Source organism: Elephantulus edwardii, unplaced genomic scaffold (assembly GCF_000299155.1).
Source record: "Elephantulus edwardii isolate Elephantulus edwardi_28Jun2011 unplaced genomic scaffold, EleEdw1.0 scaffold00296, whole genome shotgun sequence".
In the NCBI taxonomy this organism is placed as follows: Eukaryota; Metazoa; Chordata; class Mammalia; order Macroscelidea; family Macroscelididae; genus Elephantulus; species Elephantulus edwardii.
The window spans coordinates 771,126-786,907 of record NW_006400046.1 but is presented as its reverse complement, the minus strand read 5'-3'; the positions used below and the strand labels follow the sequence as shown (position 1 = coordinate 786,907).

The following is a 15,782-nucleotide window of genomic DNA, read 5'->3' as shown; positions in this document are numbered from 1 at the left end:
CCGAGCCGGCGCCGGGCACCAGCAATGACAAGCCGCCTGCTCGCCCCGCTCCCCGGCGCACCCGCTCCGGGAGGGGGCGCAGGCGCGCGCAAAACCCGGCCCGGAGCCGCCGTCCGGGACTGGCCGCTGCAACCTGCGCGGGCGCACTGAGGGCAGCCTGAAAATCCGGACTGGAGTTTTCTATGCCTTCGCCTCTTCTTGCCCCTTCGGAAAATGGGGAGAGGAAAGGCGACGTGATGGATACTCACGATGGAACGAGGAGTGGGGGAAGGGAGGCGGGCGCACGAAAACCATGGAACGGATTAAAGGAAAAGTGCTGAGCCCGGATAGCCTGTTAGGGAGTTATGGAAGGGGTATGCAAAACCTGGATCGGATTGTACCAAGGTGGTGGGAGTTGGGGGGAATTGCGACATGGCCAAATGCACCCGGGGCACGCAAATTTCGGGCCGGATTCTTCCTCGGGAGACGGAGTAATGCGTCATCCTAAATGCAGTGGAAACAAGTAAGACCCGGCCTCGCATCATCTGGAACTGGGCTCGCAGGGGGCTCGAAGCGGGGGGGGGGGGGGGGGGGGGAGGGTAAAGAGGAGACGCGGCTTAGCAGTTGAGGCGGCGTGGGCTGCCCCCATCTTCCTGGCAGCGACGTGCACGGGGGACGGGCAAAAAGAGAGCTGGAATCTGGCTCGGACGGATCCGGAGCGGCCAGGTAAAAGCGGTATCTGGATTCCAGGGGTGTTGCGAAGGGAATGCAATGAGGAGGCCGCTACCCTGGGAGACGAGACCTACAATAAAAGGAAGGGCAAGAGATAAAGCCAGGACTGGAGTACGCGGGGCGGAACGAGGTCCAACAGAAGGTTCTGTGCAACCGGACAGGGACTTGGAGACGCCTGCACAGCAGGAGCAATGGGTAGGTGGGTGTTAGAAGGAAGATAGTGTCTATAAACGCTTCAAACGCCTCGCTTTGGGGGAGGAAAAAAATGGGGGGAAATTGAATATTAGGTTCTTGGCAAGAGCAAAAACACGGTATGGATTCTTATTGCCTACCAAATGTACAGCAGCTAGTGAATTTGCAGAAGTAGGGCAAGGAAGCATTTTGGAAGCCAGGCATCTGGTTAAGTGTGGCAAAGGGCAGATTTTGAGCTGAAGCTGCCGAGGGAGCCCTGCACCCTCTCTAGGATGGCGAAAGCTGTCCGACTTGGCTTCGATCCCTGGAGCTAGGGTTATGACTGCCAAAACCCATAATGGGGTTGGGGGGAATATGAAACCGGGTCCCAGGCCGAAAATAGGAACTTCCGCAGAATAGACAGCTCAGTGCGGGGATGTGGGTGGGGGCTGGAGAATGGGAGGAGGCAGAATCGTGGGGGAGGGGGCTGGAGGAAAAGGCACGAAGAGGTAAGATCCGGTTAGGATCTCCAGAGACTGGACCTGGAAGCCAAGTTGCTGGCTTCATGTTATAGAAGACTGATGCAACTCTGAGATTGATGTATAAGGAGGAGCAAAACTTGAGCTTGGATCTCCTGGGAAGGGAGTCGTTCCAAGTGAGGCCTAAGTATGAAATTACAAGCAACGGCAAAGTGTGGGGTGAATTTTTGCAGGCCAGGACTGGGCACTTGCTGGGGTGTGGTGGGGGGAGTAAGACAGAGACAAATCCTGATGTGGATTCTATAGGAAGGGGATGGATGGGGAGAGTGGGCAAAACCCATCTCTATCTCCAGAGGGAAGAGAATGTTTATGCATCCTGACTGGGCTGTTGGTGAGGAATAAGGAAATGGTGTAGTGCAGAATTGGGGTGGGAGGCACTGTGATGTACACAGGCTTGGGCTCCAGGGATGCTGAGGGAGGGGACTGGATAGTGGCTGAGACTGTGTGGGCTGCCCCTTTCTTGTTTGTTCTGCTGGCTGGGCTCAAAGAAGAGTGAGGACACCAGATTTCCTGGCAAGCTGGGTGACCAGAGGTTGACCTCTATGTTCAGCCTTTTGCATTCAGGACACCACTCAGAGCCCAGAACCTGCACCCAATCTGGCCCAAGCATCTCAAGAATGACGGGTTCCCCCATCACACCTAGGGCTTGAAGGCTGCAGAGTTTGAGCCTTTAATCAAAGTGACCAGGATTTGGGGGTTCAGAGGAAATGAAGTGGAGGTTGGTAGGTACAGAGGGTACCGTTGACTTTGTACAGGGTCATATTACACAATAAGCAAACCAAGCACGGGTTACTTAAGTGCTTGCCTTGGTCATGGGGCAATAGACACAGACACTGCCACTAGTACACTGAGCATGACGGATGCCACCTCTTTACTGAGATAAGAAGAGCACCTGGAGGGATCCACAAATGCCTTTGAGGTGTTGGGGAGTGGGGAATGTCAGGGATAGCTATGACCCCTCCCCAGGCCCCCAACACACACACACACACACACACACACCCCAGACACACATACACCCACACCCGCACAGCTTCTAAACCCAGCAGAAGCTGGGGCAGAGGGTTCTGTAGCGCCCCAAGGGTCCAGTGGCTCTGAGACTCCTTTCACCTCCAGCTCTGAACAACCATCCACTCACTACCCTCGTTCCCCAGAAGGGGGTTTTAGCCCGCTCTCATTTATATTAGGGGAGGAGGAATGCCTCTAAGACCCCACCCACCCTACTCCACCCCACCCCACCACCAGGCTGTTTTGAAAAATCCCGGCCAGCCCCTAACCCAGTCGGTCCAAGTAATCCCTTTCAGTTGCCGAGAGACCGCCGGGGCTCCCCAGCCAGTAGTTGTGGGGTCGCGCGGAGATTGGTTCGCCAGCCCCCTTCTTCTCTGGTTTATCGCAGTCAGTGAATGGGGGCAGCTCAGGAGGTGAAGGCAGGATGAAGGAAGAGGCTAGGGGCATGAAAAAGACCCCCGGTGCGGGCCACGTGGGCGCACTCGAACCTCTCTCCATCACCGTCCTCCTCAAGCCCCTCGGCTGCGCAGCCGCAGTGGACACCGCGCCTGCAGCCCGGCTTCGCGAGCCAAGGAACCCGCGCGCGCGCGCGCGCGCGCACGCACACACACACACACACACACACACACACACACACACACACTCACTCACTCTCACTGGTCTGGGCCCCGCGTACCCTGCACTGCTCCTACTGGTACCCGGTCCGCAGACACCCTGCGCTGCGCCCCGGTACCCCCATCTCCTAGCGTCCTTAGTCTCTGCCACTCCTCATTCTATACGCCCAATTCCTTGGGATCCCCACGCCCATGGCATCTTGCATCCAGGGCCTCTGACAATTGCTGTGCCCTCTGCCCCCATCCTCTGCTCTCTGAGTGTTGAGTCTTCTGCCTGGAGCCCTTTGCTCTGCTTCTTTCTTCCTTTGCAGAACCACCGGACCTGGGTGCCCTGCCTCCGGTGCCCTACCTCCTTGGCTGGGAAGTTGGACTCAGAAGGAACCAGGCCAATACCCAGGCCTCCTCACCACCCACGCACCCCCCCCCCAGCCCTGCTTTTCCCAGAGCCCATTGTGCCCACTGCCGGCACACTCTGCCATTCATCATCTCCTCATATATTCATTCCTTCCATTGACTCCTCCTCTCCCAGGGAGGGGGGGGGCTTGGTGGTGCAGTGGTTAAGTGCTTGGCTGCTGTCCAAAAGTTGGTTGTTTCCACTCAACTGCAACTGTGTGGGAGTGAGGCATGGCGGTCACTTTCCCAAAGATTCACAGGCTTGGAACCCTACAATTCTACTCTGTCCTCTCAGGTCACTGAGATTTAGATCCCTTGGTGGTGCAAAGGTGGTAACAACGACTTGTTAGGCTGTCATGGAAACATTGAAGATTCAAGTTCATCCAGAAGTGCCACAGAAGAAAGTCCTATAAAACCTTAGGGCGAAGCTTACGGGGCTCCACGACTGTGAACGGATGGGAATCCTAAAATAAGGAACTCCTGGTGAATTCCAAACTCACATCCTCCCTTGGTTCCAACTCCTGGTGACTGTCTGTGGGGTTTCTGGTGCTGTGAATCTTTATGCATGGAGACCATCTCTCTCCACCAGAACCACTGGTGGATCCGAACTTCTGACTTTTCGGTTAATAGCCCAAAGTGTAACAACACACTATGCTCCCGGGACTCCTGCCCTGGGTGAAGCCACCCAAAATATGTGCTGTTGCGTTGGAACCAACTCAGTTGAACCTCCAGCAGGTTTTCAGAGGCAGTAAATTGTGCAGGAGGAAATTTCCCATCTTTCTCTCACAAAACAGTTGGTGGATTCAAACTGTGTGCCTTTGGGTTAACAACACAACTCCTTAAAGCCCTTGGTGAAACCACTCACAAAACATGGTGAAATGAGCCCATAGAAAATGTACAGAGTGGTGTAACTACTGTGGAAGGCAGTGTGGCACTTTCTCAAAAAGTTGCAAATAGAAATACCATTTGACCCAGCAATTCCACTACTGAGAATATACCCCAAAGAGACCATAACTTCCAACCAAGCAGATATATCCACGCCCATGTTTATTGCGGCTTTGTTCACAATAGCAAAGAGTTGGAAACAACCTAAGTAAGTGCCCATCAACAAATGAATGGATAAAGACGCTGTGGTATATTCACACAATGGAATACTAGGCTGCATTGCAAAACAAGGAACTCATGCAATATATTCAAAATGGGTGACCCTGGAGGACATTATGCTGAGTGAAATATCTTAGTCACAAAAGGACAAATACTGCATAGTGCCAGTGATATAAAACAAGACTGACATCGGGGTTGGAGGGAGACTGAGAGTGATGTGATAAATAATGTTTACTGCACTGAAACAGATGAGGGAGAAAACTGTTTAAAAGGGATATGTGATTAGGTATTATTGTCGCGACAGGAGTCCAGAACGAAGGCTGCGTAGTGGAGTGGACCTGGGGGGAGGGATTGTACAACAATGAAAGAATTTTCCATTTTTCAAAGAGAAGAGTGTTCTGGTGGGGAAGGGGTGGGCAGGGAGAAAAGTTCAACAAAGAATGAATGGAAATCCAAAGTCTCTCTAAATTTTCATTAAAATTAATAATTAAAAAATTTTTAAGAGATCCGTCGAGGTCGGAGTTCGGTTGCTGTTCCTTTGTGCGCGCTGCTGCCTTCGCCACTTGACAATGCAGATCTTTGTGAAGACCTTGACTGGCAAGACCATCACCCTCGAGGTCGAGCCCAGCGACACCATTGAGAATGTCAAGGCAAAGATCCAAGACAAGGAAGGCATCCCCCCTGACCAGCAGAGGCTGATCTTTGCCGGGAAGCAGCTGGAAGATGGGCGCACCCTGTCTGACTACAACATCCAGAAGGAGTCCACTCTGCACTTGGTCCTGCGCTTGAGGGGTGGTGTCTAACTTTCCCTCTCTTACGCTATCAAGAAATTTCATTGCATTTTGTTTCAATAAAGTTGTTGCATTTCCCCCCCCAAAAAAAATTTTTTAAAAACTAAAAAAAAAGAAAGAAAATAAGCAGGGGACTAGAGGAGTGGATAAAGGGCCTTTCCTCATTTTGAGGGTGTGGATGTGTGGGATTGTGTGTACCTCTGGCTCTCTTAGTGGCTCCCTATACCCCACCTTGGGAAATGCCTGAGCCACATCTGGTTCCTCCTCTACCCAAGTGAAAAGCAAGGTAAAGCGGTCCATAGTTGAACCGCGAAGATTAGGTGGGAGTAAGTATGAATCATCCAACAAACATTTTCTGAGCACCTACTGTGTGCCAGGCACCGTACTAGGTGTTGAGGACACTAAGTGTTAGTAAATGAGGCAGACGAGATTTTTTTTTTCTTCCTCGGAGGGGCTGACATTCTAATCAGGAAGATAGACAAGAAATCAATCAAATTAAAGAGAGAGGATGTCAGAGAATGGTAAGTGCTCTAAGAGAAAGGAAAAGATGGAACATGGGAGGGGTGGGAGGTGGAGAGCTGCAGCTTTAAATGGGGGAGGTTGAGAAAGGTCTTCCTGGGAAGGGACATTTGAGCACAGGCCTGCAGATGATAAAGCAGGGAGCCATATAAGAATCTGGGGAAGAGAGATCCAAGCAGGGGGACAGCCCCTGCAAAGTCCCAGAGGTGGAAAATTGGTGGTTGCTGAAAGCCTTTTTGAGAAAGGACCAGTGTCGGCTGGAGTGGAGTGAGGGAGGGAGACAAGGGCAGGGGGGTGGATGGAGCAGGACATGTAGGACTATAAGGGATAAGGGAGAACTTGGGTTTTTGCTCTGAGTAAGGTGGGAGCCATTGAGGGTTCTAAGGTAAGAAGGAACATGACCCAACTCAAGTGCTCACTGGCGCCCTCTGGCTGCCATGGGCAGACAGACTGTGGTGATCAGGGCTGGAAGGTAGGAGACCCAGGAGGAGGCGCCTCTGGTTCAGATGCTGGCTGCTGGGGCTAGACCAGGTGGGGATGGTGAAGGTAAGTTGTGGGGGAATCATGGGTATATTTTGAAGGTGATTGGTGAGTTCAAGTTTGTGGCTTGAGTATCTGGAAGGGTGGAGACGACCAGGGTTGTTTTGAGTTTGGTTCAAGAGTTCATTTAAGCTCAGGAGAAATCTAAGTGGAGGAGCCTAGACTGCAGGAAAAGGGCCTGAGCTAAGCCTTGTCTGAGACCCTCATTTACATCTTATGAAGCCTGAGAAACGTACTACCCTTCTTCCTGCTTCCAGAAGGGACCACTGATTCTCTAACCCCTCAGCCACCACTGTCAGGTCCACTGCAGGACAGGGTGGTAGAAGTGCCCTTTTCTCAGGTTATAAATCTCAGTAAGAGCAGACTGCCTCATCTTTCTGCCTAGCAGTGGCTGCTGGGTTCAAACCCACCACGTTTGGGTTAGCAGCTTAACATTTAACCCATTGTACCATCAAGACACCTTCCATGACTCGTAATATGTCACACATGGGTCCAGGAGCCCTTTTTGGAGCTCCTCTGTGCTGGGGACGGAGAGAGGGGCGATGGGGCTGGTGATGTCAGAGCTGGCTCCCTGCTGCCCACAACTCCCACCTCTGAGCTCACCAGACTCTTGTCCCTCTGATGCTTCAGTTCACCTTCAAACACTGGACAAATGAGCAGAGTGTACTGGGTTCCAAGCTCAGCTGGCTGTCACCCAGGGACAAAATGGAGAGGGCCCCCCGTAATGTAGTCATCAAGAGAAATGATATTTTAATGTCATATTGGGGAGACCTCAAATCCATACCAAAAAAAGATCTGTGATGAGTGAAATACAGGAATTCTAAATCAACATGATCAGTGACAGTATTACACTGAGCCGTTCTAGAGCCTAGGGGCAAAGGAAAAAAGCAGGTATACTGCTGCTGACTTTAGTGAAGGTTTTGATATTTTATCATTTTTTTCAGAAATGTTGACTTTATAAAAAATACCGCATTAAAATTATAATTATCTTGATGACTGAGGTTTTTGGTGCCCCCTTAAATGTTGGTGCCTGACATGAGTAACCCTTTCTGGGAGCAAGACTGGTGCAGTTAGGTACCATCAAGTCAACTATGACTTACAGCATCCCTGTGTGCGGACAGAGTGAAGCCTTGTTCTTGGTCGCGCCATCTTTACAATCTCTGCTAAGCTCAAGGCCATTGTTGTTGGTTTTTTAAATTAATTTTAATGAAAGTTTACAGAGACTTAGGGTTTCCAGTCATTCATTGTTGTACTTCTCTCCCTGCTCATCCCCCCAAATTCACTCTTCTCTTTGAAAAGTAAAACTCTTTCATTGTTATGCAATCCCTCACCTCAAGTCCACTCCACTGTGCAGCCTTCATTCTGGACTCCTGTAGTGACAATAATACCCAATCATATATCCCTTTTAAAGAATTTTCACCCTCATCTGTTTCAATGCATCATTCCTCACCTCCTTCTCTGTCTTCCCTCAACCCTGATGTCAGTCTCGTTTTACAACAGTGGCCCCATGCAACATTTGTCCTTTGGGACTGAGATACTTCACTCAGCATAATGTTCTCCAGGGTCATCCATTTTGAATAATATTTCATTAGTTTCTTGTTTTTTAATTCTGCATAGTATTCCATTGTGTGAATATACCACAGCTTCTCTATCCATTCGCTTGTTGATGGGCACTTAGGTTGTTTCCAACTCTTTGCTATTGTGAACAAAGCCGCAATAAACATGGGTGTGCATATATCTACCTGGGTGACAGTTATGGTCTCTTTGGGGTAAATTCCCAGTAGTGAAATTACTGGGTCAAATGGTATTTCTATTTGCAACTTTTTGAGAAAGTATCATACAGCCTTCCACAGTGATTGCACCATTTTACACTTCCACCAACAGTGAATAAGGGTTCCAGTTTCTCCACAACCTCGCCAGCATTTGATGTTTGCTGTTCTGTTAAATTTTGCTGTTCTTACTGGGTGAGATGATACCTCATGGTAGTTTTGTCAAGACCATTGTTAAACAGTCACTGTGCAAGTTCATCTCCTGGAGAATCATCTGCCCTTTGACTGCCCCTCTACATTTCCAATGTCAAAGATATGAACGACATGCACTAAAATAGAGGCACTGCCCCAAGTTACGAGGCAGGTGCAGGTGGCCATGACTTCTATGCGGTGGATGAGGCAAGGCTCCGAGGAGGGGAAATACTGAGCTGGCACTTGAAACGGAGAAGAACTGTCTGAACAACTGATCAAAACTGGCTCTATATTTGCATCTGCCTCCTTGTTGTGGAGTTGTAACTGATGCATAGCTCTCCCTCCAGTGGGTTTTTGGTGCCTGTAAGTTGCTCGGGAGGAGAAGGCACATCTTTTCCCCATGGGGTCCCTGGTGGAGTCATCCTGGCAGGAAGGTGCCCCCTTTGGGTTAGAAACATGGTTCCTACAGACGAGGCTGCCCGAGCTCCCTTTATGTACTCATTATCTTATTGTCCTTGAGTTGGAACCAACTCCTAGCTGACCTGCCATGGACTTTCAGAGGCTGTAAACTGCATGGGAGGAGATTGCCCGTCTCTCTCCTGAGGAGTAGCTGGTGGACCCGAACTGGCTGCCTTTGGGTTGATGGTGAAACTCTTTAAGCCACCAGAGTCAGTCTGCTGCTGTAAAGATTTAGCTTTGGAAACCATAAAGGGTACTCTACTCTGCTCTATAGGGCCACTATGAGTGAAGATTGATTTAAAGGCTAGTTAAGGGGTAGTTATGAATATGTAAATGCTAAATAAGGCATGTTATTGTTGTTGGGTGTCTTCAAGTCTGAACAGACCCATAGTTGACCCTCCAGTGGGTTTTCAGAAGCACTAAACTGCACAGGAGATTGCCCTCCCTTATCCTACAGAACAGCTGGTAGATTTGAACCTCCTATCTTTGGGATTACAGTAAAGCTTCTTAACCACTAGGCCACCAGATCTCCCTAAATAAGGCATATTTATTTCAAATATCCAGCATGAATAGACCCATAGAGACAGAGAACAGATTTGTGGTTGTAGAGGTTAGGCGAAGGGTAAAATTGGGGATTGACTGCCTGGTGAGTATGGGGGTTTCTTTTTGAGAGTTGTCTCAAACTAGATAGAGATGGTGACTTCACAGCATAGTGAATGGACTAAATGCTGGCAGAATCAGCTTACCTTAAGTGACTGGTTTTATGTTGTGTGAATTTCACCTTAATTTTTTTTTTATTCTTTTGTTTGTTTGTTTCTAAAGAGAAACGATGAGGAGGGATTTGAGAGTTAGTGGGAGTCAGGAGAGGCTGCCCGGGCACTGTCCAGCTGAGAGGCCACAGAGGCCTGGCCCGGGGTGCTGGGGAAAAGCTGTCAGGCGTGAGGCTTATTTTAGAGGCCTAGCTGACAGGGCCCCTTAACCTTTGCCCCCAGCTTCAACCTCTCACTTCCCAGCCTCCCTCTCCTCCTCCCCCCAGCAGCACTTTCCACTGTCCGCAGCCAGATCCGCTCAGTGTTAAATTATTTGGTCTTTCTGACCCGTTTGCTCGGCGAGGGTAGGATTTTTGTCCCTTTTTCACTGCTGCGTGCCCAGTGCCTTCTAGGCGCACAGCATAGTTGCAAAGGGATGTGAAGGTCAAAGATGCCACCGGATGGAGTTTCAGCCTGGGCTGCAGGAGGTGCGATCTCAGGGGCCCAGGTGGGAGCCCAGTGGGGATGCGCTTCCCTCCCCGGCCGCTAGGGGCCGCTGCCCTGCTGCTCTGCGGCCACCAGGTGAGAAGGCCCCGCCCCTCTGCTGTAGGTGCGCGGGTGGCGCGGCCTCAGGGCAGGGAGGGCGCCGAGGACAGAGCTGGGCTAGACTTGGGGTGTGAGGGGGCGAAGTGGGGGCGAAGGGAGAGAGCTGAGCGAGCCTCTGGTGGGGCTTGCTTAAAGGGAGAATAGGGTAAGAATAGAAGCCTGGAAGGGCGAAGCAGCAGCCTAAGGATGGGGAGAAGGGGGGTGTGAGAACGGAACGAGGGTGAGAGAACGGAACGAGGGTGAGGCCAGTGAGACACTCTGACCTTCTGCACAAAATTGAAGGAAACATGAGAGCAGAGCGGGCAAAGTTACAGGGTGGGAAGACAGGAGACAGGTGAAGGGTAGGAGGGCTATGGCTGGAATGGGGAAGGGTGTTTGGACCGCGACTAGAAAGGGCTGGGCTGTTGGCAGAGTTGAGGACCCCAGGGAAGAGGTGCTGCATCCCTGCACTCATGCCAGCCTTGGGCGTAAGTGTGTGTGTATCTGGGAAGAAGGTTATTTCTTTGGGTCCTCACTCCCCTTGGATCAGCAATGGAGGAAGAACTTCTTTGGACAGAGGTGTGCCTGCTAGGCCCATCCTGGGAGCCCCGCTTCTGCAGAAGGCCCCCGCCAAGTAGATGGTTTGTCACATAGGACTCACGCTCTCTCCCACCCTCTTTCACAAGCATGGGCTGTACACATTGTGTGTTGAACTAGATGTTGGAGAAACAGCAGACTCAGCCCCAGGCGGCTAGGAGCTGACAAGGGATAGTCAATGCAGGGTGAAGGGTGGAAGACAAGTAGGGGCTGTGGGAGAGTACAGCCAGGGGGCTCCCCTGAGCAGAGGGCTCAGTGGTGACATGTAACTGTGGCCAGAAGTTGACTGTTCAGAAATGAGACCAGGGAGCTTGGGCAGAGAGGACCACAGATAGGGAATGTGGCCAAGAAAATTACCAGCAGGACCCAGGCTGGAACAGGGCAATAGGGAACGGTGGGGTCTGGGGCAACTTGGGTATGCACGTCGGTTTCAAAGAGAGCCCAGGTTAGTGCTGAGATGGGAGCTACAGGCTTTGGACTCTGGGCAGGTAGGTACTCTAGAAAGGAATTGGGAAGGAGGGTTGAGCAGAAGGTGAGCGGATGTGGAGGGGTTCTCTAAAGGTCCAGGCCACAGCCCAGAAAGCTAAAAGGTGACGTCTGAACTTTCATGGGCCTAGCTCAAAGGTCACAGACCCAAATTCTAACAGGTCATGGAATAAAAATGCAGCATAAATCTTCAAGACAGACTAGCAATAAAAAAAAATCAAAAAGATTTTGTTTTGAGATGGTTGGTTGGTTTGGTGGTTTTGGGGGTACAGAATTCCTTGTCTATACAAAAGCATTTGATTGTGTGGATCACAACAAATTATGACTAATCTTGAGAAGAACGGGGATCCCAGAACACTTAATTGTGCTCATGTGAAACCTAGACTCAGACCAGGAAGCAGTAGACAGAACAGAGCAAGGAAACACTTTAGGGTTCAAATTCAGGAAAGCAGTGCATCAGGGAAGCATCTTATCTACATACCTTTTCAATCTGTATGCAGTACAGATCATTCCGGAGGCTGGACTTTATGAGGAGGAATGTGGCATCAGGATTGGAGAAAGACTCATCAACAACCTGCGTTATGCAGATGACACAACTTTGTTTGCTGAAACGGAGAACCTGAGGCATATGCTACAGAGGGTCAAGGACTGTAGTCTTCAATATGAATTGAAGCTCAGTATCAAGAAGACAAAGATTCTCACCACTGGGCCAATTGGCAGCTTCATGATTGATGGAGAAAACATTGAGATTGTTAACAATCAACACTCTTGGGACCAGCTGTCAAGAAATCAAAAGATGAATTGCATTGGGACAGTCTTCTGTCATGGACCTCTCTAGAGTACTGAAGAGCAATGATGTCACTCTGGAGACTAAGGTGCACCTGATCCAGGCCATGGTCTTTGCAGTTACTTACTATGCATCAGAGAGCTGGACAATAACTTAAGAATGATATAAAAAGAATCAATGTCTTTGAGCTGTGGTGCTGGAGAAGAGTGTTGAACATACTGTGGCCTGCCAGAAGAACAAGCAGGTTATTCCTAGAGAGGATGAAGCCAAGCTGCTCCCTGGAAGCAAGGATTTTGAAGCTCCATCTCACATGCACTGGGCATGTGTCCAGGAGGGACCAGTCCTTGGAGAGGAACGTCATACTTGGAAGAGTGGAGGGGCAGCTCAGGAGAGGAAGAGCCAGGATGAGATGGATTGACTCAGTGACTGGAGATGTGGGATTGGGTCTGTTGGAGCTGATGGGATTGGGTCAGGACATAGGTTCATAGGTATTGTATGTAGGGTTGCTATGAGTTGCAGGTGACTTGATGGTATATAACACCACCACCACCAACATGATCTAGCAGTTCCATTTGTGGGTTTATTTCAATGGGAATGAGAACTTATATCCATCCAAAGACACTCTCTCTCTCTCTCTCTCTCTCTCTCTCTCTCTCTCTCACACACACACACACAGATGTTTATAAGCATTTGTATTCACAATAGAAGCTACCCAAGCACTGACAAGTAGAAAAGGCATTGGGGTATATTCAGCACCAGAATACAATGCAGCAATGAAAAAGGTCAGCCCAGTGCATATATGGCATGGATGTATCTCAAAGACAGAATGCTGAACAAAAGAAGGCAGACACAAACATACAGTCACACACACAACCCCCAGACACACTACATTGTTGCATTTCTACCACAGTCAAGGACAAGACAGAGCAGTGGAGAGGACAGTTGGGAGAGCCCAGAGCTTCGCAGCCGCAGCATGTGTTGACAGTTGGGACTGGTGAATATTTTTTTGGGGGGATACTGTCCCTCGCATTGTGGGATGTTGAGTGCCCCCTTGGGCCCCTCCCCACTTGACATCAGCAGCACTGTGGCCCAGTTGTGAGTAAAGTCTGTGGTGAGGTGGTGGGGGGAGAGATGGTCCAGTGAGAGAACCACTGAGATGATGATTCTTTAGGATTGGGCGTTGACTGGGAGATGACCTTAGAGAAGCTTCGGGGGGCTGGAGTGTTCTATATCTCGAGCCTAATGGTAGTGGCAAGGGTGGACACTTGCTGTGACAGGGATGACAAGAGTGAGAGGATACGTAAAACATTCATTGCACTACACCAGTGGTCATGACAACATTACGCATCATAGCCTAAAGGTGGAAACAGGCCAAGTGGCCGGCCGATAGATGGATCTGCAGCAGGCAGTGTATTCACACAGAGGAGAGGTTGTGAGGGCAGGGTAGCAGGGTAGGGTTTGGTTCGGTTGTGCATCGGGTTGCTAGGAGTCAGAGCTGGTTCGACAGCAACTAACAATAACAAAGACACGAAGTTCTCATGCACACAATGGAGAACCTTAAAAACGTTATGACCCAAAAGGACAGATATTATGGCCTCACTCGTGAGGTGACCTTGTTGTAAGGGCCGTGGGGTTGGTTATGACTCTTAGTGACCCCACCCAAGAGATTATTATCGATGATCTGGGAGCAGACCTCTGATTTCCTCTGTAGATGCTACTAGGGGAATTGAACTGCCAACCTTTTGGTTCACAGCCGAGTGCTTAACCATTGCACCACCAGGGCTCCTGGGGAGATTTCTAGAATAGGTTAATTTCTAGAGATGGTAAATTCGAGGTTCCCAGGGGATGAGGAGAGGCTCTCAGGGAGCTGCTGCTTAGCGGGGACTGAGTTTCTGTTTGTTGTTGTTCGATGTCATTGAGTTGACATGGTTCAGAGTGACCGGATGGACAACAAATCAAAACCTTGCTCTATCCTGTGCCATCTCACAAACTCTGCCATGCTCGAGCCCCTTGGTGTTCTATTTAGGGGGATGAAGAAGTTTTAAAACGGCACAGTGCTTGCAGGAGCAAGGATTTCAAAAATTACTACCTAACTTGCGAGAGCGTTATGCTAAGTGAACTAACTCAGTCCCGTAAGGACAAGTACTGTGTAAGAATATTATTGTAGAAACAGAAAGATAACCAGTGAAACAGGTATGAGGATCCAAGGGGAAGCGGTGGGGAGCAGAGGGGTGAAGATGGGCAGGGAGGGATCTGATGGGTAGAGGGAGGGGTGGGTAAACGAAATGGGGAAGATCTGGTGTGAAAACAATGTATACAAACTTTGTAAGCAAACCAGTATAAAATAAAAATGTATTTAAAAACCCACATAACAAAAAAAAAAACAAACCCACATAACAAATGTACATGGTTCTAAAACTCAGGCAGGATTGTGAATCTAAATGAGACCCCTGGACTGTGGACTTAAAGATGCATCAGGGGCAAATGTTATATTATCCATCTTTTGGCCCACACACGGAAAGAGTCATTGTGGGGGGAACCCCACAACTCAACAAACCAAAACATTGAGTTGCTCTCTTAAGATTTGTGCCTGTTTCAGAAAAGAGTCAACCGTACAGCCTGGGCTGAGCGTTGAAAACGTTATGCTGAGTGAGAGGAGCCAGACTGGAAGGCCACAGAACCTATGATTCCATTTCTATGAAAATGTCCAGAACAGGCAAAGCCATAGAGACAGACAGCAGCTGAGAGGGACAGGCAGCAGCTTAGCACCTTTGCAGGGGCTGGGGCGGGGTATGGGGAGTGACTGCTAACCGGTGACATGTTTGTGTTTCCGGCTGCTGAGAATATTCTTGAAGATGCTCGATGAACTGTCACTGAATCGTGTGCTTTTAAGATGGGTTGTTTCATGTTGTGTAAAGCTGACTTCAGTGAAAACAGAGGGGATCAGGGTCCAGAGGTTGACAAAACTGTGGCCATCTTGCCACTGAGTGGGGGAGGAGGGGAAGCTGTGCTTGATGGGAAGAAAATTCGGAGCTGAGAGCTCTGGGCCTCCTTGGTGGAGGGAGGGCTCAAGCAACTCGGAGGCAAAAAAGTGTGTCTTGGCTCTGGGGAGCGCTCCCTCTTAACCCAACCTGTCAGCCCTGCGAAGCAAGCTGCTGTGGGTCAGAGGCCAGCCGGGAGCTGGTGAAGGGAATGCAGAGCTCTGACGGGTGGAAGAGAAATGACAGCCTTGCGGGCCAGCCTGTCGCCTGCTGTGATGATGGAGTGGGGCTGGCGGGGGTGTTCTCTGTGCATTGGGCAGAAAGCTGGGGGTGCTCACCCCCAGGCGCAGAGGAGCAGCAAGGAGGGGCAGCATTTGGGCCTCCCCCCCACCCACCTGGCGGGGGCCAGGGAGGAGAGAGAGCTGAGGGAGGCTTCAGGGGGTCAGGGCTCTCAGAGTCTAGGGGCTGGGTCTACACCAACTGGGCAAACACTTGAATGAGTGAAGAGAGACAGAAATCAAGCCTAGGCTCTGGAAATTCGTGGGGACCCTGTAGTGGGTTGAGTGGTAGCCCCTCAAAAGATATATCCCTGAAACCTGAGAGTGTGCCCTAATTTGAAATAGGGCCTTTGTAGATGTGACAAAGATAAGACCATCCTGGTTTACGTCCAATGACTCAAACATACTTCAGACTCATTGCCATCAAGCTGGAACTGGCTCAGCTGACCCCCAGCTCCCCATTGGGTTCCCGAGGCTGTGATGGTATGAGAGGAGCCTGCTGTCTTTCTGCA

At 50.2% G+C, this 15,782-nt stretch overlaps 1 protein-coding gene across 1 annotated transcript; it reads left to right on the top strand.

The window, feature by feature from the left end:
- The first annotated feature begins 5,106 nt into the window (after nucleotides 1-5,106).
- LOC102871737 (polyubiquitin-C-like) lies at nucleotides 5,107-5,340 on the top strand. The gene has a single exon (XM_006900769.1). The coding sequence runs from the start codon at nucleotides 5,107-5,109 to the stop codon at nucleotides 5,338-5,340; it is 234 nt and encodes a 77-aa protein (XP_006900831.1).
- The last annotated feature ends 10,442 nt before the right edge of the window (nucleotides 5,341-15,782 follow it).

What these genes read in the sequence shown, in the direction of transcription:
- LOC102871737 (XM_006900769.1), top strand. Translation starts at nt 5,107, where the DNA reads ATGCAGATCTTTGTGAAGACCTTGACTGGCAAGACCATCACCCTCGAG.